This window comes from Calonectris borealis, chromosome 3 (genome assembly GCF_964195595.1).
Source record: "Calonectris borealis chromosome 3, bCalBor7.hap1.2, whole genome shotgun sequence".
NCBI classification, from domain to species: Eukaryota; Metazoa; Chordata; class Aves; order Procellariiformes; family Procellariidae; genus Calonectris; species Calonectris borealis.
The window spans coordinates 122,417,762-122,445,745 of NC_134314.1; the positions used below are offsets into that span (position 1 = coordinate 122,417,762).

General features: G+C 39.8%; 2 protein-coding genes and 1 long non-coding RNA gene across 4 annotated transcripts in view; 1 reads left to right on the top strand and 2 right to left on the bottom strand.

The window, feature by feature from the left end:
• The window catches only part of JAG1 (jagged canonical Notch ligand 1), a 38,315-nt gene extending 26,570 nt beyond the window's left edge, over positions 1-11,745 (top strand). Inside the window, exons 9-26 of the mRNA XM_075147723.1 lie at positions 77-190; positions 1,038-1,151; positions 1,560-1,606; positions 2,176-2,349; positions 2,859-3,009; positions 3,551-3,715; positions 4,237-4,350; positions 5,001-5,114; positions 5,225-5,338; positions 5,463-5,579; positions 6,092-6,119; positions 6,231-6,316; positions 7,137-7,250; positions 7,492-7,601; positions 7,688-7,924; positions 8,262-8,393; positions 8,866-9,016; positions 9,756-11,745. Of these exons, the coding sequence (XP_075003824.1) occupies positions 77-190; positions 1,038-1,151; positions 1,560-1,606; positions 2,176-2,349; positions 2,859-3,009; positions 3,551-3,715; positions 4,237-4,350; positions 5,001-5,114; positions 5,225-5,338; positions 5,463-5,579; positions 6,092-6,119; positions 6,231-6,316; positions 7,137-7,250; positions 7,492-7,601; positions 7,688-7,924; positions 8,262-8,393; positions 8,866-9,016; positions 9,756-10,213 (2,540 nt within the window). The 3' untranslated portion in view covers positions 10,214-11,745. The remainder of the gene's footprint in view (positions 1-76; positions 191-1,037; positions 1,152-1,559; positions 1,607-2,175; positions 2,350-2,858; positions 3,010-3,550; positions 3,716-4,236; positions 4,351-5,000; positions 5,115-5,224; positions 5,339-5,462; positions 5,580-6,091; positions 6,120-6,230; positions 6,317-7,136; positions 7,251-7,491; positions 7,602-7,687; positions 7,925-8,261; positions 8,394-8,865; positions 9,017-9,755) is intronic.
• Positions 7,212-14,871, bottom strand: LOC142081131 (uncharacterized). Its single transcript, XR_012673251.1, has 3 exons — positions 14,726-14,871; positions 9,326-9,559; positions 7,212-7,763 (listed from the first exon to the last, which is right to left on the bottom strand). It is a non-coding gene; the product is annotated as an uncharacterized LOC142081131 (long non-coding RNA).
• A 3,720-nt stretch (positions 14,872-18,591) lies between these two features.
• The window catches only part of SLX4IP (SLX4 interacting protein), an 81,597-nt gene continuing 72,204 nt past the window's right edge, over positions 18,592-27,984 (bottom strand). Inside the window, exons 6-7 of one of the 2 annotated variants that reach the window (XM_075147718.1) lie at positions 21,879-21,988; positions 18,592-20,389 (exon numbers count right to left, since the gene is read on the bottom strand). In XM_075147718.1, coding sequence (XP_075003819.1) covers positions 19,570-20,389; positions 21,879-21,988 — 930 coding nt within the window. In that variant the 3' untranslated portion in view covers positions 18,592-19,569. The remainder of the gene's footprint in view (positions 20,390-21,878; positions 21,989-27,984) is intronic. The other variant, XM_075147719.1, reaches the window with a different exon arrangement.

Genomic DNA, 27,984 nt, shown 5'->3' on the forward strand with positions numbered 1-27,984 from the left:
CATTTATCAAATTTGTCAGTTACTGACATTGCCTGTTTGGTAACAGAGCTAAGCCTCTCCTTACTCCGCATTACAGATATTGATGATTGTTCTCCAAATCCCTGTGGCCATGGAGGAACTTGCCAAGATCTAGTTGATGGATTTAAGTGTATTTGCCCACCTCAGTGGACTGGCAAAACATGCCAGCTAGGTGAGAACTGCTTTTCTCTTCATCCAGTATTGCTCTGGAGTGGGAGGGGGAGATAAATGCAAAAGGGATCATAGTTCAGCAGGCAAGGGCAGTCGTGCCCTTTGCATTAGGCACGTTTACGGTTCCGAAGCCTATGGACATATTCTGGCACGTTGAGACTATTAAATGTCAGTGTTTGCAGGACTGGAGTCTAGGACAGTCTCAAAGTGTAGAGTGGCTTCCTTCTGTCGTTGTTTTGCTGCTGCATGCTAGCGGTTGAAGGAAATAGTTAACTAAGCCGAAGAGACATACTTTAAACCGTAAATGAACTGAAGTGGGGAGGGTGCATGTGTATGCCTTCCAGTCGCGCCCCCACATGTATTTCTTCCTTTAGCCTGTGAGAAAGTTGTTGTATCTCTTCAGCCATGTCAACTCCTCCAGACCAAGGAGTTCACAGCTGGGTTCCAAAATGTGGATGACCTCACGAAGAATGAGCTGTCTGCATTCTTTACACAGCACACTAATCCCAATGACCAGGCTGCAGCACTCCTCCTTCAAAATGCTTGGTTGAGATGTAGGGGGGGGGGGGGGGGGAAGTTGCTCTTAATGAGTGGCTGGGTAATTATCAAATAATTAGCGTAGCCTGTATGTTCTAATTGCAGAGAAATTGAAAGAGACTTCAGAGACTGATGTATGATTGACTTTTGTTCGTTCAAGTCACGCTAATCCATGCTGTATATTACAAGTTCCTCTTAGATCTGAATAAACTGCTGATGATTGCTGTGAAAACCGGCTATAGGCTTTTTTTTCCCCTTCTCCTCCCTGACCTACAAGCCCTGCATTTGGCCATTCACATTGTTTTTTTCAGATGCGAATGAATGTGAGGGCAAACCCTGTGTCAATGCCAACTCCTGCAGGAACCTGATTGGCAGCTACTATTGTGACTGCATTACTGGCTGGTCTGGCCACAACTGTGATATAAGTAAGTGTCTTTTCTTTTTTTTTTTTTGTGTATGTCTGTGTGTGTGTGTGTGCACACGCACACGCCATTGAGTTCTAAACCCAGATTTAAACATCGGGCAGAGTCCCAGCAGTTGATGTTTTTAGAAAGGGAGTAGTTGGTGTGGAATGAAAATACAGTATTTTATCAAACTCATTAGTCCATAACATAGCTATATTCTGATAAAGTGACTAAAACAATGATGTGAAGTTTCGTTGCCTCTAGTAGAAGAATCGCGAAAAGTTCCCACCCATTATAATAACCTTATCTCAAGGAAGGCATGCAGGAAACTTGACAAAAGGTTTATCTAGCTGCAGTTTTAGAGAGACTTGAACTCTGTATCTAGTGTAAATATATTTTTGCCTTCTAACCACGCTAATTTTATTACAGATATTAACGACTGTCGTGGACAATGTCAGAATGGAGGATCCTGTCGGGTGAGCCATTCTTGTTTTATTTTGGTTTCCTTGAGACTTGCAACAGTAACTAAAACATTTGAGTCTAAACACAAATAGTGTGGAAAATAGCAATTAGCTGGTACAAATTGTCATTTCTTTGAGTTGGGGGGAGGGCCTATGTCATGCTACAGCATGTCGGGGTATGTGTGTAGAACAGCAAGGGCAAAAAATATAACTGCAATAAATGACTCATTTTCACTGCCAGCGTGACCAGTGAATGGGCTGGTGGTTGTGCAAACTACCTACCGTAAATGTGGATTAAGGTATCCTGCCTGGAAATTAAGAATGTAAGCCTGTACTGGTGTGTTTGTATGTTTATTTATTTCCCCCCCCCTAAATAGTCTTGCTTTGTTTGGACATAGTAAAAGGATATTTTTTTTTGACTGTGTCTTCTTTTTTTGGGGGGGTTTTTTTTTTTGGTTGGTTGGTTGGGGTTTTTTTGTTTGTTTAGGTTTTTGGGGGAGGTTGTTTTTTTTTTTTTTTTTAATAAGAATCTATCAAGAGGGAGGAAAAAACCCTTAACTCTAAACTTTCTTGTTCCTTCCCAGGACTTGGTTAATGGTTATCGGTGTATCTGTTCACCTGGCTATGCAGGAGATCACTGTGAGAAAGACATCAATGAATGTGCAAGTAACCCTTGCATGAATGGGGGTCATTGCCAGGATGAAATCAATGGATTCCAATGTCTGTGTCCCGCTGGTTTCTCAGGAAACCTCTGTCAGGTAAGAAGCATGGGTGAAAGGCAGGCCCTCAGCCAGTGGTGTTTCTACCGGCGCTCGGGATCTGTACACTGAATGCCTCGCATCCAGTGAACCATAGTATAAAGTTGTACTTGATATTGCTGTCAGTCTGCCAAGAAACTGCTTGATTAATGTATATTGAGGGGAAAAAAGAAACCAACAAAAAACTCTGACGGGCTGCTGAGGATTCTTTTTGTTAAACAGACTGCAAGTGTTTGCGTGTCAGGTTTTGTTGCACGCTAACAACTTTCAGTGGCTGTTTAATATCAAGAGTGCTGTCTGCTGAAATAGTTGCAAGTCTAACTAAACTCTGTGCATTATGAACAATTCATTGAGGCAGCAGATAAAAAGGTCAGATTCCACAACGTCTGCCTGTCGTAGTGAGGGAAAGCTATGATAAAACTTCTGTTTCACTCAGCCTTCCCCACTCCCCCCCCCTTTTTTTTTTTTCCCCTCCTTATTTCCCTTTCCTCTCTCTGCACTACTTACAGCTGGACATAGATTATTGTGAGCCAAATCCTTGCCAGAACGGTGCCCAGTGCTTCAATCTTGCTATGGACTATTTCTGTAACTGCCCTGAAGATTACGAAGGGAAGAACTGCTCCCACCTGAAAGATCACTGCCGCACAACTCCTTGTGAAGGTTTGTGTTACCTTGCAGGTGAATGGGAACGACTGACAGTAGTTTCTGTCCCTCTTCCGGCTGAAGCCATCATGCAGCTCCAAGGGTGTCGTCAGTGAAGTAGCCTTTGTATAAGGAGGCTGAATTTTGCCCTGTGTCTTATGCCTCTATTTGTGTGAGAAGATGAGTACTATTTGTAAATATCAGCTATTTGAAAGACAGTGTTAATGTCAACGTGGACAGAAAACACATGTAGCAAATAGCCTGCTTTGCTGAATTTATTCCCGGCCATGGACGTGGTCCAGCAATCTTCAGATAAGATGCTGTGGTTATTTTATGTACAAACACTTGGTATAGTCCTTTTATTTTAAAGCAGCAAGCATATTTGGCACTGTTAGGTTTACGGTTGGACTTGATGATCTTAAAGATCTTTTCCAACCTAAACGATTCTATGATATGTATGTCTTTTAAACATCCATCACTGGAAATTAAAATGTTGCTCTTAGCTTAAGAAATCAGATAGAATGGGTAATCCTCATGCAGGTCTCTGCTTTTTCTACAGTAATAGACAGCTGTACCGTGGCAGTAGCTTCTAACAGCACACCGGAAGGGGTTCGTTACATTTCTTCAAATGTCTGTGGTCCTCACGGAAAATGCAAGAGCCAAGCAGGTGGAAAATTCACCTGTGAATGCAACAAAGGATTCACTGGCACCTACTGTCACGAGAGTAAGAGCTAAAAAGATAACACGTTTTACTGTCCCCTACTCTTTCTGGAAAAAGTCTCCATCCTTTCTTCCCAGACTGCTTTAAGGTTTCTTTCTTGTAACATAGTGAACCTTGGAACTGCTTTAAGTTTTCATATCCCGCTTGGGCGAGGCAGATTGGAATTTGCTAGGCCTTGGGGAAAGTTCACAGTAATGAACCTTCTGGCCTTGAATTGTATGTTTTTAAAAACCTTATGTATACAAGGTCTGAGGTAGTTAATAGTGGGGTTTTACAGGGATCTTAAGGACTCCTGATTTTTTTTTGTTTTTAATAGTAATTGTTGAGTGACAGGCTCATCACTTTGTGCACTGTTTTTCAGCTATGTCTCATCTTGCTTATAACCCTTCCTCTCAAAGGGGCTTAGAAATGGAAGTAGCACCAAATAGTCTGCAATAAGATGATGACTGCTAGTAGCTGTACTTCCAGTTTGATTTTTCAACTTCTTTTTCTTTCCCCTTCCCCTCTCTTCCAAACTGTTGCAGATATTAATGACTGCGAGAGCAACCCCTGTAAAAATGGTGGCACTTGTATCGATGGCATCAACTCCTACAAATGTATTTGTAGTGATGGATGGGAAGGAACATATTGTGAAACAAGTAAGTTAACCATTCTTCAGCACGCAGAAAGATCTCTCGGAAAAACATCAGGAAGGAATGGCTGGTGCTGTCTTTAAGACGATAGTGACTAATGCCAATTCAACATAAAGTCTGCTTCAAAGGCCGCAGGAGGACAAGGGGTCCTCTTTTTTCCGCTGAGTCCCAGCCTTTTGTATTGGAACTAAGGCCCAAGTTACGAAGCTGGAATGGGAGTAGAACCTGGCTCTCCTACAGTTCAATTTTCTGCTCTACCCTTTGGATAACTTTCTGTAAGAAACCCTTAGCATTAGTACACACCATTTTAGGAATGGCATATCTGCATATCACACTTGTGTTTTGTCAGTCTCAGGAAAAGAAGAGTAAGCACTTTGGCTCCCATCCTCTGATAGGATAGTTTATGTAATAGGCTGTTTCACTTCTTGTTTACTGAAACAAGAAGACAAACAAAATGAAAACAAACTGGAGGAATGTGGTGGAATATTCTTCATCTCTGTGACAGCGCTTAAAGCTTTAAAATACTGTCTTAAGCGTTTAATCCATGATTGAAACACAGGCCAAAACTAGGGATGGGACATGCACCTTTCAAGCATTAAGTGTTTGTCAATTCTGTAAACATTGCTTAGCTTGTTTTCTCTCCTTAACATATCTAGATATTAACGACTGCAGTAAAAACCCTTGCCACAATGGAGGAACTTGCCGAGACTTGGTCAATGACTTCTTCTGTGAATGTAAAAACGGGTGGAAAGGAAAAACTTGCCACTCCCGTAAGTTCAGCGTTTCCAAAACATAACAGGCGTGCTCTGTTAGGCTGCCTAAACTTCTTGCATTGCGTTAAGAAAGCACTGGTATTAAGGATAGTTTGGGTTCTTCACAGGGGACAGCCAGTGCGATGAGGCAACATGCAACAATGGAGGAACGTGTTATGACGAGGGGGACACTTTCAAGTGCATGTGTCCTGCAGGATGGGAAGGAGCCACTTGTAATATTGGTAAATACCCTGCATAATCACCAGGAAGCAGATGCAGCACTGAATCTGTGACCTCAGTTTTTCCTCTTGGCTCAGTTTTGACGGCTTTCTAACAACTTAGCGGCAAATCTTGTTTCTGTTACAGCGAGGAACAGCAGCTGCCTGCCAAACCCCTGTCATAACGGTGGTACCTGTGTAGTCAGCGGGGATTCTTTTACTTGCGTCTGCAAGGAGGGCTGGGAAGGACCCACGTGTACTCAGAGTAAGTCGTCTCTGCTTGAACTTTTCCAGAGTGTTGCATGATGAGAACATTAGCTCATCCTGTCGCCCTTGGAGTCAAGATTGAAACCAGAAGGGAAAGCTTGTTTGATGTAGGCTTTAGCATCACCTGAATCTTTGTTTTTAATGACTTTATGTGATAGAGCCTTGACCTGGGCATGAGAAAGTTGCAAATGAGCTAAGTGGAGACAGATGTTGTCTTGTTTTCTCCGCATTCTTTTTCTACGAGCAGATCTGTCTGCTTCCACGTGTTTTTTTTTTCCCTGTTAGATTCTTTACAACGATCTCTTCCTGTGTACATGTGTTCCACAATGTACTTAACAAATTTTGTGGTAGAAGCCTGGAATCAATTTAGTAGAGAATTTCAGCGTATTTTTGTTAAAGTTGAGCTAAGTGTAAGTTGGGCATTAGGGGAAGTTTGATCATTCTTTACTGACAGTAGAGTTGTGTTAGCCAAAGTCTGCATATTTAATGTTGTCTGTCTTTGCTTTGCAGACACAAATGACTGCAGTCCTCATCCTTGGTAAGTTTAATATGTTTATCTTTCATCCTTTGCTTTTTTGGTTGCTTTAGAATTCTAGATTCTTTTTATCTGTAGCAGTTTTTTAATGCGTATAATGACTTTTCTTTATAGTTATAATAGCGGCACTTGTGTGGATGGAGACAACTGGTACCGCTGTGAATGTGCTCCAGGCTTCGCAGGTCCTGACTGCAGGATCAGTAAGTGTTTCAGTGGCACTCTACCTTGATTTTTGTCTCGCTTGAATCTTGTTGCGAGACAATCATCTTAATTGAGTTAAGCAGTAGATCAGATTAACGATAGATGTCCTGTGTCTTCTGTATCCGTACCCAGATCTGTAGCAGATGTGGGGAGGGCAGGAATTGCGCTGAAAACTGAAAGAAATCTTGAAGTCCATTCAGCTAAAGCTGAAACCTCTTGGTTCAGCTGAGTGGGCAAAATGCCCTTCAGGACAGTCTTCCCAGTTAGAACGTGTTTGTGTGGCAGAGGTTTCTGCCTGAGATGAAAGCATGCCAGCCAAAAACCTTGTCAATTAATAATCCACCTACAAGCCCCGAGGTGATGTATGCACTTCCCTGTAATTTAATAATAATTACAGGTAGGAGGACACTAACACTTTTTTTTTTTTTTTTAATAACAGCCATGGAAATAGAAGTTTCATAGTAGCAATACAACTGGAAAGGGGTTTAACATTGTCATCGGTTGAAGAATCTAGTAGGGGGACAACACTGGAGTGTGTCAAAGGAGAGGAAGTGTGTTTGTGTGAGAAGGAATGTGTCCTTGCCCTTGAAAAGCTTAAGTAGCCATAGGGGTCAGGTTTTGATCTTTGTTAGTGCCACACAGCAGAAACTTCAAAGAACTTGCTCTGAGACTATACCGGTGCTGCTAATAAGAATCCATCTCCGAGCAGACACTAGAAAATGAACATAAAGCATCTGGCAAATTTCTGATATGTGTTTTCTGACAAAATAAAAGGATACTATCGAGAAACTCTCTTATTTCCTCTCCTTCCCATCCTAGATATCAACGAATGCCAGTCTTCACCCTGTGCCTTTGGAGCTACGTGTGTAGACGAAATTAACGGGTACCGTTGCATTTGTCCACCGGGTCGTAGTGGTCCAGGATGCCAAGAAGGTATTCCAGATGTCATAGCTGGTCATAGTACTTGTAGCAAGATCTGTATAATTGCATGTTAACAGGTTTGTGGTTGTATGGGGTTTTTGGGGGGGTGTTATTTGTTGTTGTTTTAAAACAAGTGTCTGTCTGTATTGAAGAAGCAAACTTACCACTAAGTTTAGATGAACTTAGGGAAGGGGGTTTTTTCCACTTTTTTTTTCCTATTTTAAGTTTATAATTCTGTCCAATCTCTCTTCAGTTACAGGAAGGCCTTGCATTACCAGTGTTCGAGTAATGCCAGATGGGGCTAAGTGGGATGACGACTGTAATACCTGTCAATGTTTGAATGGAAAAGTCACCTGTTCTAAGGTACAGCTGTGCTGTCGTTTGGGTGACACTTTTGGGTCTCCTGTCCTGTAACCAGTGGTTACTTATCGGTTTTTATTCTCTTCCAGGTTTGGTGTGGTCCTCGACCTTGTGTCATACATGCCAAAGGTCATAACGAATGCCCAGCTGGACATGCCTGTGTTCCTGTTAAAGAAGACCACTGTTTCACTCACCCCTGTGCTGCAGTGGGTGAATGTTGGCCTTCGAATCAACAGCCTGTGAAGACCAAATGCAATTCTGATTCTTACTACCAAGACAACTGTGCCAACATCACCTTTACCTTTAATAAAGAAATGATGGCACCAGTAAGTAGCAGAACATAGCTCACGGCAAGCTGCGGCACACACGTGCTTGCTTCCCAGAGCATGAAACAATTTTTTTGACTGGTAAAAGTACAGTAAAAGCCGACGCCCCCTTATTATCAAAGAAAACAGAAGGTATAGAAGGATTAATACAGACTTCTTCTCTAACTGCTTTTGTGTCCAGAGAAGAACAAAAGCTGATTTGGAGGGAATTCCACCTCCTCTTCCCTTGAGAACTCTTTTATTTCAGGGCAAAAAAAAAAAATTCTTATATCTGTGTGTTCGTGTGCATATATATTTAAAAAGGAAAAAAAACCAACACCTTTTTTGTATCCTCCAGGGACTTACCACAGAGCACATTTGCAGTGAATTGAGGAATCTGAATATTCTGAAGAATGTTTCTGTTGAATATTCCATCTATATTACCTGTGAGCCTTCACACTTGGCAAATAATGAAATACATGTTGCTATTGTAAGTATTCCTGCAGTATTTTTAAATGTCTTAGTAGTTAATTGCTTGGATGTGTGTGCAACATGTGGATTTCATAGAAATCTTAATTCCTGGCTTTGTCAGCACTTCTCGTGGTTTAGTTTCCATCCCAGTTCCCTTTAAGAACAGGGAAGAAATCCTGGTTACATGAGCGTACCTGAAAGCGACCATCTGGTAGCAACTGTAACAGGGCAGTAAAACATTTTTCTGTCATACTGTCTCGAGCACCGCTTTTGGGGTTGTTTGGGTTTTTTTGTCGTCTTTTTAAAGAGGGGGACAGAAATTCTGCATTATTAGTTTCTGCCCATAGCTGGGCTTTTTGCTTGTTTCTGTTTTGTTTTTTAAGTATTATAAAAGTACCGAGAGCCTTAACTGATTGTGAAAGTTTATAAATAGCAGATTACCCACGCATCTGATCTGGCATTTGGCATTAATTGCGTGACTTCTCTTGCAGTCTGCAGAAGATATAGGGGAAGATGAAAACCCAATCAAAGACATCACAGATAAGATTATTGACCTTGTCAGTAAGCGCGATGGTAACAACACACTAATTGCTGCAGTCGCGGAAGTCAGAGTACAACGGCGACCGGTTAAAAACAAAACAGGTAAGCTTTTCCTTGTCTCCAAAAACACGTACGCTTGCCGTGACTAGAAAAGCCTTTCAAAGCGGGTGAAGCTTTTCTCACTTGAGATTTGTAGAAAGTCTGAGAACCTCTGCCTCTTGGCCCTTTTGACTAGGAACAATAAGGAGGCTTTGCACCAGGATCTTATTACTTTTTTTTAAAAAAAAAAAAGTTCTGAAAAATGCTCTAAAATAGTGGCCTAACCTGTTAAAAGGGCTGCTACGCTTCAGCCCTCTTCATGGAGAAATAAGAAAAAAGAAAGCTGGAGAGGTCACGCTCCCGCGTATTTACCTGGCGATGCCACTGTCCAAATGCGATGAATTAAAGCCAGAAGTGTCCGTGAGCCGTCCACACAGCGCCAGGCGCACGCTGGCATCCTGCTGACGGCCAGCAGCGGGGGGAGAAGTGACTGCAGTGGGTACGGAGCCGGTTGCCCTCAGGCCAGGAGATGTTCCCTCTGAGCTGGGAGCCGCGGCAGGGCAGTGTAATGAAGCCTCCGTTACTGTTGCCTGTGGTGACTTGGCTCTGTGCATAAGAGGAAGACGTTCGAGTCCTAAACTCGCTTTAAACGCCCTGTATTCTGAACGAGCCAGGATTATGTTACTGACTGGACCCCAGTGAAAAAATGAGGTTTAAGAACTGAGATTTGCTTTCTTTGTAGAAAGCCTTGACTGGAACACTTGGTTTGCAGCAGGGTTAACTGGTCTCGTATCTCTTCCAGATTTCTTGGTGCCATTACTGAGCTCGGTCCTAACAGTGGCCTGGATCTGTTGCCTGGTAACTGTTTTTTATTGGTGCATTCGAAAGCGCAGAAAGCAGAGCAGCCATACTCACACGGCGTCTGATGACAACACTACCAACAACGTAAGGGAGCAGCTGAATCAGATAAAAAACCCCATTGAGAAACATGGCGCAAATACTGTCCCCATTAAAGACTACGAAAACAAAAACTCTAAAATCGCCAAAATAAGGACGCACAATTCAGAGGTGGAGGAAGACGACATGGACAAACACCAGCAGAAGGCCCGATTTGCCAAGCAGCCAGCATACACTTTGGTAGACAGAGATGAAAAGCCCCCCAACAGCACACCTACAAAACACCCGAACTGGACAAATAAACAAGACAACAGAGACTTGGAAAGTGCACAAAGCCTAAATAGAATGGAGTACATTGTATAGCAGACAGCGGGGTGCTGCCATGCAGGGCCTTTAAGTATCATTATAAAGGCACTCGAGAGCTTGTAGTTCTTAAACTGTTGTGTAATATTTGAGTCTAAGGCTATTATTTACTTAGAATCCCTGTGTTAATTTAAGTTTTGACAAGCTGGCTTACACTGGCAATGATAGTTGCTGTGGTTGGCTGGAATACCAAGTGCTGCATTTCACATCTATGCAAAACTAGTCAAAAGTGCCCTCGTGTAAATTCAGCTGTAGCTGATACATCATGGAAATGTTTCATAAGGTATTACATAGCCTTATTACTCTTCCGGAGTGTTAATTTTTTTTTTTTTCCTGCCAGATGTCCCGATTTATACAGTTTCTTTAGAATAATACATTTTATTTATATTTATTGAATTTGAGTTTTTTGTATATTGGTTTTATGGTGACGTACAACTAGTTCTGTATTTGAAAGTGCCTTTGCAGCTCGGAACCACAGCAACTATCAAAAATAAGTTTATTATTTATTTTTTTATTGTATTTTTGTTGGGGGCGGGTGGGGGGAACTTGTCAGCAGTTGCTGGTAAATGAAGAATTTAAAGAGGAAAATGTGTCAAAAATAGAAGTTTGTATAGATATGTAAATAATTCTTTTTTTATTAATCACTGTGTATATTTGATTTATTAACTTAATAATCAAGAGCCTTAAAATATCATTCCTTTTTATTTATATGTATGTGTTTAGAGTTGAAGGTTTTTGATAGCATTGTAAGCTTGTGGCTTCTCTATTTTGAATTTATTTTCTTGTTACATGTTGCCTATATGCCAAAACTAAGGTGTTCTAAAATAGTTTATTTTTAATAGGATAGGCTTTCATGCCTTGATGCTGGTTTTTGTACAATGTCAAACGTTTGAAACACCTTCCATAGTATCACTTTAAGACTATTTGTAAGTACTGACTGAGGCAGTTTAGATAATTAGACTAGAAAATTTTTTTTGCTGCTTTAGACTTGAAAAACGAGTGACAGGCAGATAATCTGCTAAGAAGCAGTTTAAGGGAACAAAACTGAGCTATTACTTTATGTAGATGAAATGTGAGTGGTTGCATGTAATTAAAATATCAAATTAGTGTGTGAAGTTGGAAACACAGCAATCTTATTTTGTAAATCCTGATTATTTTTTTTTCTCACCATGAATATGTAATACTGAACCACTTGTAGATTTGACTTTTTTTGTAATCTACTGCATTTAGGGAGTATTCTAATAAGCTAGTTGTTGAATACTTGAACAGTAGAATGTCCAGTAAGATCACTGTGTAGGTTTGCCGTAGATTACACTGCCCGCCTTAAGAAGTGAGGAAATCAAAGTGCTATTACGACGTTTAAGATCAAAAGGCTTATAAACATAGCAATCTCGGTGGTTAACCATTGAGATCATGAAGATACCTTGTATTGTGATATTAGTGTTATATGAAAATGCATCTTTGATGTGTTGTTCCTGGCAATAAATCTTGAAAAGTAATATTTATTAAATTTTTTGTATGAAAACATAAAAGAGCGTGGAGATTATTGAGCGTGGAGGCACTCCCGACTAGTTAGCTGTTCAAAAACAGGGGCAGGTGCCGGTTTACGTTTCCAGGACCTGCCACTGATTTCGGCGGAGTCAGTTTTTTGTTAGGTGAGTACACGTTCCCCTCTGGCTCTGAATCAAATGGAAGGGGTTTGGAAGCAGCGTGTCCCTTGTTCCCAGTGTCTTTCGGCTAACGTACCTCCCTGTACTGCTGAGAGGATGACGATGTGACTGGCATTGTGCAACGAGTTTACTCCGCGTGAGCCAATGAGCTACCGCCAGATAGTAACCATATCTAAGGAGCTAGGCAAGATACAAACTGCTGACCTGGACGGGAAAGGATCCATAGATTATACTGATTTCTAATGGGCAAAACGTGCTTTGTAAAGCATAAAATAAACTCTTAAAATATTCAACACAACGGCTTTTAATGTGTAACTAATGCAGCCCCTCCCACCTACAAGGGGCTGTTAGCTCTCTGACAGTCTTATTTTAGCACACTTTCCTGGTGAAGCTGCAAACTTGTTTTGGTAAGGTGTGAGTACAGAGCTGAAGGAACAATTAACAGTGTGTAACTAACTGAAAAATAATATAAAATAGGGTCAGGCCGCTTCTTGCACTTCAGCTTAAACCAACCCGCTGCAAGGTTAGGCCGCCTCATCCATGTTTTGTTTGCAGTAAATACAGATACTTTATATAAAGATTGCTGTGGTATGAATACAATGAACACTTAAAAAAATCTGATGGCAAGACATACTCTGTTCTGTACCTTCTTTACAGCTATCTAAAAAAAAATTGATAAAATCTATTTAGTGTTACTTTTTATTTCAAACTCGCTGTAAAAGGAGATTTCTAACTTGTCGCTACGCTACGGTGACAGGGGGACTGCTCTTACTCTTCACAGTCACATGCCACATAATTTACGTACCGGAGAATCATCAGTTTACTGCCTCCTGAATGGGAAGCCAACAAGATTAGCTTCATCTGACCACTCCAATAATTCCTCGTCAAACAAATCCCAGGAGTATTTATTTCCCTTTGTTCCCTGACTTCTACAATCTGCAATAAAGCAAACACGTCATGTCTAAAGAAGCCACTTAAAGATAATAGAATCTTCCACCTGCCCAGAAGCACAAAGGGAGGCTATTAACTGAATGCTTTTCCGTACTTTCAATGTGGAATTAACCATCTTCCTCAAGTCTACTGCTCACGTAGGTCTCAAATTCAATGATGCAGAAACCAGCTACTGCTTTCTAAATGACTGAAACATTTCTACCTGAATTTGTAGGAATAAATCTGAGCCTGCCTTCCATTAAGCAAAAAAAAAAAAAAAAATAGGGCTTTTGCTAGTCCTGGGAACATGTATTTGACAGGCTACTTTGAAACCTACTGAGGCAAAATCTAATTGCAGACTTAATCATTTAACACAGTGACAAAGCTGTTTCGATCTTTGAAGACTCATTGTAGAGCAAAACCTGGGTTCCTCAAGCTTCAAAACTTGTCAAAGCCTCGAGCGCAGTATTCGTTTCTTTCTTTCCAGCCTTTGCTGTGCTGCAAAGTACTGGATTGACCATGCGGAGGTTCTGCTACTGCAGAGCTTCTCCATACGCAACTTATTTTTCCCATATAACTCATTTCATCACTACCTCATAGTGGTATAAAATTAGAGCTGCCCAAGTTGTACAGGGGGAACGAAGAGAATTCTGTGAAATTGCCATAATGGTATTTTTAAATTACATCCTCGTATCTCAGTGGTAGCTTCAAAATTTACACAGGTGAATTTAAAACAAAACCACCACCAAGCTGGGGGCTCCAATATGGAGTGGTTTTCGTTGTCATGAAAATAAATAGAAACGTGAAGTTTAAGGCTTTCCCATTAGAATACCAAGGCACATTTATTTTTGTGGAAATTATACTTTGCTAGTACATAGTTTACTACTCTGGGAAGATACAGCCTGTTTAGTCAGGAAAAGTTTCCCGCTGCTAGTGTGTGTTTGTTCTATGGATCCTTCCTCATCGAAGAACTGAAAAATGTGTGCTTCCTGAGTTGCCATTTAAACGTAAAAGCTTTAAAAAAATATATAAATTACTCCCCCTAGCACCCTCAGCTTTGCTGTGCCTACAGCTGATTGAACCTGTCGAATCTGGGTTTGGTTCAACTCGAGCTGAACATAGCCACATCAAAGCCGCTGCACCTCCGCATGGAAAGGGCCCATCTTGCGCAGAGGTAACGAGCGAAAAGGCGCTGATCGTGCATGTTACATCAGCCTTAACGCCAATATATTCATGTCATGGGGGAAAGACAGCCTTGGGAACAGCTATTGCTGCATCGCTAATAGGAGCAAGTGACAGCCAGCTAGCGCTTCTACATCTGAAGCCTAGCAAGTGAGTAACGTAAACCAGTTTGGGGCCTAAACATGAGACTAGCACCTTCAAGCAACTTCACAGATGAAGCTGTTCTCCTTTCCACAGAAACACCACTTGTTCTTACACCAGCTGACACACCCGCACAGCAAGGGTTAATATTACTAATCAGCCCTCTGCCATTTGCAGAGTCCCTCTGGAACTGGTCACAAGGCAGAGGCTTAATGTTTTTATTAGTGTATGCAAAGATGAGAAGTTCTGACAAGGGAAGTACCAAATTCAGCCTTTTCCTCCCCAGAAGATGGAAGTGATTGCGTAAGCTCCCCCGCCCCTTCTAAACGGAGCAAGAATATTTAAGTATATTTAAGAATTTTTCAACTTCCTCCTTTTCGGTATTGACACCAGTGGCCATGATGATTACTGTTTACCAGTGCACACAGAGTTCGCTTTTAAAGGTTAGCTATCATTTCCAAAAGAGGGAAAAAACAGTAAAACAGCTGTGCAATGATTAATTCCAATTTCTGGGGGTGAGGAGGAGGAAAGGGGTGAAGGTCCTGTATGGTCTGTTGGCCAGCGGGTGGAGGTTCAGCAGATGGCTTACCTAGCACTGGAGCAGCAGCGGAGCGATGTGGTATCAGACAGGGCGTCAGACCGGAGCTCCAGCCCAGATCTTCCAGTGAGCGCCTTCTCTGTGATGTGCAAATTGTTTCAACCAGTTTCTCTACAGGGTGGAGAAATAAATCTCTATTCTTTTCATTCTAGCACTATGAGTTATTATTATTATTATTAAAAAGGGGCATGCCCATCTCTAGAATTATAGCTCAAGACACTTTTCTTTAAAGATCTGATGCATAAATCAAAAAGACAATTATTCTGGCAGCAAATAAAGCAGTTAAGGAGCTAGATTACCAATTCCTCCTATTGAGGTACTATGTCTCGCTTACACTAAAGGATCTAACTTTGACAGAATGGGAGCGAATCAGCGCAATTCTCATCCAAAAAAGGTGCACTGTCAGCTCTCACAGGAACCAATTCCCAGCTCTGGAATAACTGAAATGGATAGTAAAGGAGGTACGTCGGTGGAGCTTAATTCCCTGGACAATTTCCAGGTTACAGCTGAAATGCCCTGTGACACTACGTCATTTTCACAACTCTTTTACCATTCCTCAGCATAAGCCGACACCAACCAACCAACCAACCAACCAACAAGTCCCCGTCTAAAAATGTCACCTCATTGCCACTGTGGAAGGGACAAGGTCACGCGCTACCAGGTTCCATTTTAATTATCTAGGGGAAAAAAAAAAGGTGAACAAGGTGGGAGAACTGTGTTCAAAAATACTTGAACGAGTTGATGAAAGAATTTGCAGTATGAGTTCCTTAACCAGCTTGCTTTACCTTGAAGAAATTGCTTACCCTCAGTGCTGCCCCAACTGTCAAAATAAGCATATTCATATCCCTCCCAGGTTCAGCTGCAGAATGCTTTGATATCCCTTTGATGAAAGGCTCCGTGTGCTGCTATTCCCCCATCCCACATCTTGTTCACATAGGTTTTTGGATGCTAGTTAATGCTTATTAGAGAAGAAAAAAGCAGAAAGCAAAGAAGTGAGGAGTGCCTTTTATTAAAGCTAATTTCTGAGGCCAACCCACATTTCCCACTGCTGCCTAAAAGACTCTTGATACTATTAACTCTGTTTGCTCAAGCCTGCATTACAGTGTTTTAATACAGTATGAACCTTTTTATCGGATACTGATATAGGCAAGGAGATAACTACCCATAACGCGCAACCTGGGGTAGTCTAACTACATTTTACATCTTTCTTATTCCAATTGCAAACAAAAAAATATTTCCTCCATTTTTTCCTTAAAAAGAATCCATTTTTCAGTCAAAAGCCAATGAGATGATGATATCAAAATGCCAATTAAAACTCAGCCAACGTGACCCATATGCAGAGCAGCGAGAGGGAAGGAAGTTCACGCTGGCAAAATAAGCGCCTTCAGAAAGCTACTTGACACCTCACTTGGTCAAAGCTTTCTGTAGCAAGGAAAGTTTTGGTTCTTAAAATTTTCCTTTTTTGTTAGAAACAGGTGCTCTTCAGATTATTCAAGTCAAGCGTAACACAGAAACGCGGCTATGCAATGGTAATAACACGCTAACATATGCTCTAGACCCTGGTATGCAGAACTACAACCTGACAGATAATATCAGAACCAGCACAAAGCTTATTACTCAAAATAACTCTTGCGATAGTTAAAACCTCCCTACCGATCAACACTGGGCAAGGGAGATTTTACATCAGCCCGCTTCCTCTTTATAAATAAGTATGTACAAGGCTTGTCTAGCTTTTGATGTGTGTTTAAACACAAAAGTTCTCTAAACAAATATTTTTAACTACTTTGATGTAAAGAATAACGGAAACGATAGGTCTGCACACATTAGAAAGTGTTTGGCTAGGAAAGGACTGTTTCACTATCAGCAAACAACACAGACCAAATTAACCAGATGATTCATTAAAAAAAAATAAAACCAAAGCTGGCTGGTTTGGAATAGACAGTTATTTCTCTTTAAGACAAGCATGTATTTTTCAATGTGAGCTCTGCATTGTGGGCTTTAGCCAGTCTCAGACCTACACATATTTCAGAGGAGTTCAAAGAAGCTCCGAAAATGAAAAAACCCAACATAACAAACAAACCCAAAGGAAAAAAAATGAACCAAAGAAATTGTTTTTGTGCTTCAATGCCAGTTTCAGAACAGAACAGAGCCTTAAATATTTATTACTTCTAACAGAAAGGTATGCTAATGCTGCTTAGAAGCAAATTGTTAATAGAAAGCCACAGGCAAGACTTGCAAACTGCTAATTTTACTCTAGCTTAGTTTCCAGCTTCTTTTTTTTCCCCCTAAACCCGATTTAGGAAATCAGGTTTGTGGTTCAAGAGCATGTCGGACCACACCTCTGCCAGTCATCTGGGTGCAGGTGGATTGTTGATAAAGAAAAACACAAAGACTGAGAAGACAACCTTGGGCTTAAAGTACAGAGACATATGGTAACAATACAGCCTGGATGTCAGACCATCACGTAAAGCACCCATAAGGTTTGCAAAAGGGAAACTTTTATAACCGTCCTGCTGCACAGACAAAAGAAAGAACAGTTTTGAGCAGTGACACCATCTAAAATACAGAAATGACCATGTAACAACAGCATTGTAAGTAACGTAAAACAGCATTGTAAGTAACGTAACAAAATATCCTAAAGGAAAAATCAAGTGTTCTCAGCTACACAGACAATGATTTAATCTACCCAAGCCCCCTATAAATGTATGACATTCATTTGTAAGGGTGCACACAGGTATGTTATTCAGTTAAGATTAAAACTAAATTGTAATTATAAGGTTGGACTGTATATAACAACAGTATGCGACGATACAAACTATATGTGGTTGCCCTCTGGTTTCTAATACTTGAGTTAAATGGATTTAGAGAGGAGAAAGGCAAGAAGGGAAGCTTCAGAATCCAAAACTGTTAGCAGGGATAGTTTGGGGCGTACTTGCTCAAGACCATCCACAGTTTTCACAGATACAATCAGCGTGTTTGCCAGTTTGCAAAAGCAAGCATAAAGTCTTTTTCCTAACTGGAATGAAATTAAAAGAAGTAACTGAAGTGATTTTGTAAACCCAATGTGTCTGTTACTTGCATAATCATCTAAACCTCTCCTTTAGGTATCTGTTCCAACCAAGAACATCTTGGGAAATTCACAAAGGTCCAAGCAAAAGCAAAGTAGAAGTAATGGAAAGTTAAAACGGCACTCTAGAATATGTGCTTGTACCACTTTTTATCAGTTTATTCACTGTAAGCACTTAAAGAAGCCATCCAGAAAATGGCTTACGCTTAAACTTTAATATAAACTATTAAATGATTCTATCTTACTTTTACTTTTCTGATAAATACTTAATTAAACATCCTTATACCTCTGTAAGTCCATCAAAAGGTGCTTTTTACTCCCCTCCTGAGCCCATACAAAAGACAACAGTAAACATACCTCAGGCTATTCTTCCTCCAAACCCAGGTTCATTTGCAGCCTCGGTTTTGCTTGTTACTAGGAAAGACCCTTTTGCAGAGCCTGGAGATCGGTAAGCATTAGCAACCTTATTGCAAAGCACTGTGAGAAACATCACGCAAACAGGCTGAAAGAAAAAAAAGAAAATGTCTTCTAGCAGGCATGCAGAATCTTTTTGATTTATTGCAAAAGCAGAAGTTTATAGCAGAAAGATGCCGTTCAGCTGACGGTGTCTTGCTGTCAACTGCCGAGTTGCTAACTCTCATAAGGACCTGTATTACACTACCAACTCTAACGCTTATGGATGTGAGTCTTCTTATTAACCTAAATGAGGATATCCACAGTCATAAATATATGTCAGTAAGATTTTTCAAAATTGCTTCACACAAAATGTCTGTGGTCACACTGATTTTGAGAGAATGACGAAAGAAAATTGCTCATAATTTTATTTTAAACATTTTAAAAAGATAAGCATACAAGTTACAAAAGCAGTATTAAAAAGCACTGTGCAATTAAAAATTACCTCTATCTTAAAATAAGAAATAACTTGGGTATCGCTAACACATGAAAAACAGTCCTTGCACACAGTCAAGGCCTGATTTTAAAACATGAATGCATGAAGATGTGTATGCATGTTTACATATGAACTTCTCCCAAGAGCAATGTTTGCACATCCAGGTGACTGCATATATAAAACCAATCTTCATTCTTCGAAAGACTGAATGCATGATCACTTGTATCCACAATTTGCATTAGAAATACATGTTCATATCAAAACTGCACAAGAACAAACTAGAGTTATTTTGAAACCCCACTGAAAAAGTGAGCCTTAAATTATCAGCAACATTAAATCCTGGTTAAAGATTTATTTGAAATAACCTCAATTCGCCTTACTGTTGCAAAGATCATCTGAATAAACCATGAGCTTCCTAACACAGAGAGAGAAAGGATTAATTTTTACTAAAATAAATTAAGTGTTCAGAAACAAGCAAAACACTGAAAAACTGCAGCTGCTAACAGATCACGAAAGTGGTTTTAACTTCTGCTGTCATCAGCTGATACGATATTTTAATAGTACTAAAACATACATAGATCTAAAATTTTGCTTAGTAAATACTATTTTATAAGAGATTTTTCTTTCTATAAATACTACACTGGTTTGTACAATATTTATGTCTAATTCCTAAAGACTTAACAGCAGTTAACAACAGTTCATTACCATTCCAAATGACTAAAATACTTAATTAACTAAATTTCTTTAAAAGTTTTATCTAATTTTGACTTTGTATTTTTATGATTTTTCATTATTTTGAATCGCTTCCTACTTTTTGCATATGCTTTCCGAACACAAATTTGGCTGTCCACCCATGCCATCAAGGTAATATTTCAGACTTTATGACTTCTTAAGCCTTCGCAGTTTTAACTTCCTGAGACCACTTTCAACTTCTTTTTTTCTTTTTTGGGTAAGCTTCTCTGAAGACACAAGCTGCAGTTCTAAACAAGATGATGGTATCACAGGCAATTCTTCAGTAGTTGTGCTTGGCTCATTTTTGTTTGTCTGCGCTATATTGTTCCTCACAGAAAGAGGCCAGGAGAGGTTTTTTCCCAAAGTTAGTGGCTCCTCATCAGACGCAGCCTTTGTCAAGTCTTGTTTAGAAAACAACCTGGAATTAAGTGGGGTGGTCCTCTCCTCCAGAAATGGACCTGAACAATCATCATCACACTTACTCATTTCTGTATTGCTAGGAATTAAAGGAGCCCCTTCAGAGGATAGGTTTTTTAAATGCTCTAACTTTTCTTCTGAACCACAGCTCTTTTGTTGAGCCTGTGTTTTGGTCACTTTTTGACTTTGTTTTGGTCCTAGCAGTGCTGACTCAGAGCTACAAGGAAGGTTCTCGCTTAGAAGACTTGCCTTCAACCACTCCACAGAGTGAGGTTTTTGCTGGCTGCTAACATCATCTGGCTGTCTCCGATTAACATAATTTTCCAGCTCTAAAACAGGAAGCTCCAAGTTGCTCTCAGCTGTATTTATGCAGTCCGTTAGCAGTCCTGTACTCCTACATTTCACTTCAGATTGAGGACTCAGAGAAGTTTGACAGTCGTTCTTTCTGTTCCCTGTCTGCGAGTCCGCTGAGCCAAGATACACTTTCTTGGAGTCCTTGCTGATTTGCGGTTTGCTTGTGCTACTTTTCCTTGTTTTTGTCCTTTTCACACTGCAATAAAAAGGAATTTTGTTTTTAAATTTAAAAAGAATCTTCACTGCCTCAATCTGTCCTTCTTACAAACTCTGAAACACCACTAGGGCAACCTAGACTGAATGTAGAAAAAAACCCTGTATATCGTCTTGACAAGCAGTAATGTTTGTCTAGTATGGATAATATCAAGTGTTATCCATCTGATTTTCCAGTGCACTAGGGGAACCCTATTTATTAATGACTAAGCCATGAAGGAGTTCACATTCTATTCCAAGAGGCAGAACTGGATTCATTACAGATGTTAAAGGTCAACACGGCATAAGTATATTGAATTCCCTCCCAAACTGGCTAGATAAAATAGTATTTCATAAGTGCCTAAATGATTTCAAACCATTCCCATATATTCACATGCATAATGTATATCTAAAGAATAGAGGGGGACAGGCAGGGAGAGGCAGCATGTCCGTCTCTGTGTGAGAGTTTCTAATCTCTATTTCAGAATGTTCCTCTGGAATTTTTCCCAGGACATTTCAAAGCATTACTTTAAGTTAACCACTACTCATCTAGTATCAAGCCCGTTCATCTGGGAAGGACTTAGGTAATGCAAGTAGATTATATTCTAAAAGGAATTGTACAGGAAAATGGGATCACAAGGGGCCTGATGGAGTGTCAGTACATTAACACTCCTCAGCAGCATCTACAAATCTAGGTTTCACATAGGCTGGAAGACGAACTTTATGCACAAGTACTGAAGCTGCCTATGTAAGATTTCGCGTCTAAAGATGTTACTATAGATCGTCCCATGCTGAGACTGTTTGCTGCTGCTCTGCTGATGCCGAGCAGTTCCCAGGTCAGTGTATCTAACTCTTCAGAAAGTGGGCTCTTCCAAAATAGGTAGAGCTGGCATACCTCCAAATCTAATCTCGTTTCTAAAAACAACACAACATGGGTAAAAAGAAAAGTTGCCAGGGTTCACAGCAAATTTCACAGTTGATTTGGGGCTACTGGCAGCTTGTGCAAGAAAGAATGGCATCCTGGTACAGCAGAGGACCAGTAAAATGCTCAGCTGACCAACTAACCCTCCCCATCCACTACACCAGGGACACTCTTTATTGCGACCAAAGATCCAGACTAGTATCGTGGTACACTGCAGACTCTCCAAATGAACAAAAAAATATATTTGCAAAGTGTTTTTCACCAGATTCAAACATCACATATTTATTTTGGCTCAGAGCTCCATTCAAGGAAAAAAAACACGCTGTTTTGATTCTGCCTAGCGCTATGTGAGCTATCTATGTGGGTTGTAATAGCTTTTTTCACTCCGTACAAAACAACATCGATCATTTTATGTGCTTATCCACACTACAGTAGTCATCTCTTAGTAATTTAAAAGAATCTTTTGTAAAGGAGTTTATATTATTTGAAATTTTATTACATAGGCTAGACTCTATTTACCCAAATTTTACCAGTTTATAAATTTGACACCTTGGAAAGAATAGTGACATACATTTCTTTCAGGATGTCTTGCTTTATTTGTTCATTCAAACTAGTCTTAAGCTTCTTGTTCTCAGCAGATTCAGTAAAATATTCAGACGTCCCATTGGAAAGTTCTTCTTTCTGCTCCAAAAGAAGAAACAGGTTTAAAACATGACACATCAAGCTATGATTATTCAACATAAAACTCCACTTCTAATACTGACTTACAGATGTTCTTTATTATTTTGATCTGAGCAGTCTAAGAGAAGCAGAATTATTTTTAATCTTTTAATATTTGGGAGTTTAGTCAGTTCCCTCCCCTTTCAGACTCCCAACGAACATATTTCATATGCTAAAATATACCGCAAACAAACAAGACTGTAATGTAAAGGATGTAGCTTTCCAAACCGTCTGAGGAAACTGTTGGCAAATATTTGACATCTTTGTGGCTCAAACTGTGACAAATGCCAGGAATCTCTCTTGCAGACAGGAGCATGTTTGTCAGTTTTTTTTCTGAAGAGACTGACTGGCGCAGTGGTCTATACACTTATTCTCAGAAGAATTCCCATAATTTTCCATACTTACAAAAAAATATACAATGTTATTGGCTCATTTAAGAAGGCAAGGGTTAAAACTTTTAATACTAACATTCAAATGCTCACAGCTTGGAGTGGTTGGCTACTACGGGACAACAGGGGAATTCTTTCTGGTCTCAGCTAACAGCAGCACCATGGTTTTATATAATGCGAGATTGGGGCGAGAGGGAGGGAAGGAAAATGCTCTTTTTCTTCAAGCTGTGAGCATTTCCTTTCACAATGAAACAATCTCAATGAGAGAAGGGCCATTTGCTGACTTCACTCTTAACTACCACATACTTCAAAAAAGTCCTATCTCTGAGGCTATGGAGGGGAGAGGAAAAATGTGGCAAAGTCAAGAAGAGAAGAGGCTTTGTGCATCTCCTTTTCTTTGATCGCATTTTTCTTCAGCAGCCTGCACGATGCAACTTCTGATTGGGCTCATCAAATGTAGGGAGCGCTTATTTATACCATTTCTTGCTCCGCACTGTGAAGCTAGCACACTGGAGCCAGGCGGTATGAAAGAACCGAAGAAAGTAGAGAAAGACTGCGGAGGCGCAAAGCCAAAGCATGTACACGACCGCTGCCTGGAACACCCCTTAGGAACCTGTCACTTACAGGGGATTAAGTCCTGCCCATTTTTATTTTTATTTCTATTTTAAAGGAGAGGGGGTAAAACCTCACCGCTCATTCCAGAAGAATAAGCCAGTGAAACCAACTTCCTGTTTTGTAAGCAGAAAGAGTGCAGTCAGGCAAAGAAATAAAGCCATTTCGACAGTTTCAAAAACTACAGCTGTTTTCAGCCTGCCTTTCAGATGCAAATTATGTAAACATGTTTGTGTGTGTTGATAGATGCAAGAAGTTCTGTCCACTAATGGTGCAACACGTGTGTTCACAGCAGGCAGAAAACACATGGGACATATAAGCAATGTGATTTCAACCGCAGAAATCAAGCCTAACTAGTTTAATCTGAAGGATTAATTGCTGCTTCTATTCTGTTAGAGGTACGGACTCCCCTAATTTGACTAAATACGTTTTCATATTTTGTAAACTATTAAAGAAGGGAATATTATTAAGATACTCAAGAGCTTTGCTAATTTTAAGAGAAGACACAGACTCTTAACTGTAAAATCTGGAGAAGCTCTTCTGATTTCCAGTAACATTCACAGAACTCAGACTGAAGGATCTTGCACAATCATTCTGCATCAAAGCAGCTGGAGAGCACTCTTACTTAGCCAGAGAACAGAAGCACAAGCAGAAGCATTTGAATTTTCCTTATTCTGCTTTATGGTAAGGCTACTTCTATTAAATCTTCTTCAGTCCTCAGCTGAGGACATCAACACGGCACACTGGGACAGGACCACCAGCCTGCTAAGGCAGTTCTTGTAGATGTGGTAAACAATGGGTGGAAAGTAGCACTTTGTACAAAATCCAGAGGAGGACTGGGGACAGTTCCTGTCCACACGTACTCACTACTGCAGATAAGCAATAAACCTCAGTTTTAACTTGCATCCAATTATGAACAGTGCATGATCGTTGCCTGGAGTGTACCGTCATGCCAGGGTGTGAAGAGCAGACCCTGGAGAGAGGCAAAGATGATGAAGCCATGTCACTTGTGAGTTGAGTCAGACCAGAGTTAATGGTCCAGAGCTGAAGGGCTAACACGTTCCCTCACTACGCCATCGTCAACCTTTTATTTTGTTTTTAAATAACTTATCACATAAAGTAGTGACAGAAAAGGGTTAAGGCGTTAAAAAAATTAAAAATCAAAATGATTTATATGTGAAACACTTCTGAACATGCCCTCTAAGTACAGTAGATTTTCCCCTTGGAACCACACCCTGTAAGTGCTGTATTTTGAGAGCTGAACAATTAACATAAGGCATATGAGTCAGTCTTTGAAAGACTCTGTGGGAACCAGAGAGCCTTTTGCTATTAGGAGTGATGTAAACTCCCTAAGGCTGGAATAAGTCCACAATAGAAGGCAAAGAGTCATAAATAACAACAATGGGCACTCCATATACTACTAAGACACTCAGCCATTATTGGTGATACTTCCTTTATTTTCTTTATTAGACTTAATAATTTTAGTTAATTAAAAAAAAAATAAAAAACACTGTCTGTTTTGGGAATACTATTTATTTCCTATGGGAACTTCAGGACTTGTTAAAGAAAGAAAAAAAGCTAATCTGCTCTCATCCTGTCTAGTAATCCCAAATTCCTTTTAGGCAGTGAAATAATTAAAGAAAAATATTCCAGGCATAAAAAGGAGGACAGCAGAAGCAGACATCATATAAACAATGACACCATGACAGGGAAAAACGTCAAAGCACCGCCAGACTTGTGACTTGACTCTGAAAGAGCTGCAGGGAGTGGGATTGCTGCTAACAAATTAAAACCACATTTCTTGGCAAATTGTTAAAGACAGACATATTTACATTTGTATAGAGACTGGGTGGGCACAAAAGATTAAAATGCTTCTTTAGCCCTTGAACTGCCAAGTTCTATTAGAAATATGTGCTCTTAAAATCCCAGGGTAAGCTCACTCCTTTTTGTCACTAAAATTCGGCAAAGAAGGGCCTGCAGAAATGAAGCTTACAAAGCCTTACTACCCTACCTGCTCATAATACTGGCCTCTCAAAACCTGATTTTAAGATCCTTAGTACTTATCCAAAGAGATGTCTGGGGAAAAAACTCTATTAAGACCTACAGAGAAACATGATTGTTAGGCACACAATATACTTGCTTTAAGGCTTATCAAATTGAAAATTCATTCTTTTACTATCTTAGTCAACTTACTAACTCACTCAAAATGAAAAAGAAACCCTCAAAAATGTGAAAGTGGTGACTGCCATCTGCAGCTCTCTCCAGGACAGCTGAATTCAGCAATACAGCATTAAACACCTGCAAAAGAACTACTCATGGATGTGCACTTGTGAAGAATCCTTACAACTCATTGTCCTGAAGAAGAGTGAAAGGTTTGGCCTTTTCAGCCTGACAATAATACTCACACAAATATTGATTTTTTTTTTTTTTCAGTTTAGGGTGTGGGATGCTCAGCTGAAAGAAAAATTTCCAAAGTGAACAATGCTGCCCCCCTTCCTGCCTCTTGTTTGGTTTCATACTTTCTAGCCGTCTCTTACTATGTTCAGGATAACAGTTGCACGTGCTTACGTTCCAATAAAGTAACACTAAGGGATAATTAAATTTCGTGTCTGGTTAACAAAAAAACCCCCACAATTAAAAACACACATTCTTTCTGAATTGCATTTATCAATGTGGCTCAACTTGCTCATCAAAAATACTTAATAGAAAATATCAATGGATCCAATAAATCAAATTTAGTATCAGAGTGGCATACGGGAGGGGATTCTGAATATAATAATGTAGACGAAGCAATGAAATAAAAGTATCCCAGGCGCGCATAAATGAATAAAATTAAAATTAGTAAAATGAATCAGAAACACTTATTTAGGGGCGCTTATGTGAGTTTGCAATTGCATGACTTCTCTTAATGTCACTCTAAGCAGTATCATGAGCTCAACCATCGAAGATAACCTTTAGGTCTCAGAACTGTTCTAATAGATGACTGACAGATCAGAGAGGTCAGACAGGACTCCTTCCAATCTGATAAAAAGAAAAGGGCTCCTAAAGCAAGTGAGAAGGCTCATCAGTGAAGGATGAATCAGATACCTATAATCTAACTGATAGAAAATCAACAGAGGCAGGACTTTGGGTCTAGTCTTCTGCCCTCTCCCATCCCACATGAAGAAAAAGCTTCCCACAATTTCATGATGCAAATTTTTCAGCGTTTCCAATGTAGCGATGCATCTGTCCTAGCAATTCTACTTATGAACTCCTACCACATCATAAAACATTCATAGAAGTTTTCCAAGTACAGAAATGGATATTATTCTCAACCTGAAATACAGTTCCTTGATTGGACTTGCAGAATATTGCTCTACATTTTATAATGGACTGTCCTGCTCTATATGTCAGTAAGTTCCAGTAAAAAACATTAAGGATCATTCCATGTTACACATGGGAGTACTGATTTTTCATTTGAAACAGGTATTTTTAAGGAATGCTAGTGGTCTTATAAAATACATTCTTTTCAAGATTGAAATCGGAGAAACAACCAGAGAAAACTGCATCTCTCCAGTGAGGAGCAGAACTGTATAACCGACCCGCGGCCTTGCACAGAAAGCAAAACCTAACTCCTCGATCAGTACAGTCTTCGTTATCTACTACCAAAATTCATTTTTATTTGACACCATGGATCTTAACTAATAAGTTTTTGCTTGTCAAGAGTCCCTATGGTCTGTACCATTTAGTCCAAGAGTTGGCCCAATCTGTTACAAGCCCTTGTGATACACACATTCCACGTTCTCAAAATACAAGGTGTGAACCCAGGTTTCTCATTCAATACATAAGTCCTGGCAATTCCAAACACTCCAAAGGTTGCCAAAGCATCATCAGATTAGCTCAAAGCATGTGACTTCTATGAGGAAAATGCCTTCTTGCTTTTAAAGTCTTTTGTTTGGATTTTAATCATATTTTACATATAGCAGGAATCCCAGACTATTCTGAATGTAGGAAATTCAGACTTCTCTAAATTTGCATTTGAATGCTTGCTAGATAATAGAAAATAGAAAAATTCCTAATAAGCTCTAAGTGGCATAAGACAAACAAAATGTGATACTTCATAAAAAACCTAAAGTTGCAGGGCAGCCTTTTTAAAAATTGATACACATCTGTAACACAGATAGCAAGTACATACATAACACTTTCTAAAGCCACAGACAGTGCTCCTGAAACAAACGATTTATTTACATACTGAGAAGCACGTGATACATGCTGGTGTATTTGCTTGAAGGCAAAAAGCGTTAAAATTAATGTTAAGTAATTGAGCTATTAATCATTCTGATTTTATATACTGATGCTACAAGACTCAGATTCTATCTTCAGAGAAAATGTCCACTGATAAGAAAAGGAGGAAAAGACAATAGCTTTTCAACCAAAATAACTTCCCTCAATGACACTGAAGAAAAATGCAAAGTATATTAATGCTGATTTTTTTTTTTTTTAAAGAAAACCAATGTCTTAAAAGAATGCATCTTTAGCTAGCCTTTCCCATCAATTTTAAGTTCCTGCCTCCAGTAGTTATGAAAGAGGACATGCATTCAGGATATACACGTTTTATACTTCAAAGACTTTTTTATAAAACAAGATGACAGCAATTTTATGTGGAGCTCAACCCCCTTCTCCAACTTACAAACCATGAGGGAAGGAATCTACTACTCAATTGTCACCTGAGTATCTGAAAAAGCGAGGCACTCCTGTAATCCTGTACTACAGCTTTTAACAGTCTGACATGAGGATCCTCTATCTGCCTACCAAATCTAAATGGGTATCAGAGTCAACCAGCATAGATGTCTGTCAGTAATACTGAACTAAACTTTGTATTTATCCTTCCAGGTATAGCATGGGTTATATGACATAACAGAATACTACTTAAGAGTACACGCTGTATACAGCAACATGATTCATATACTTAAAACT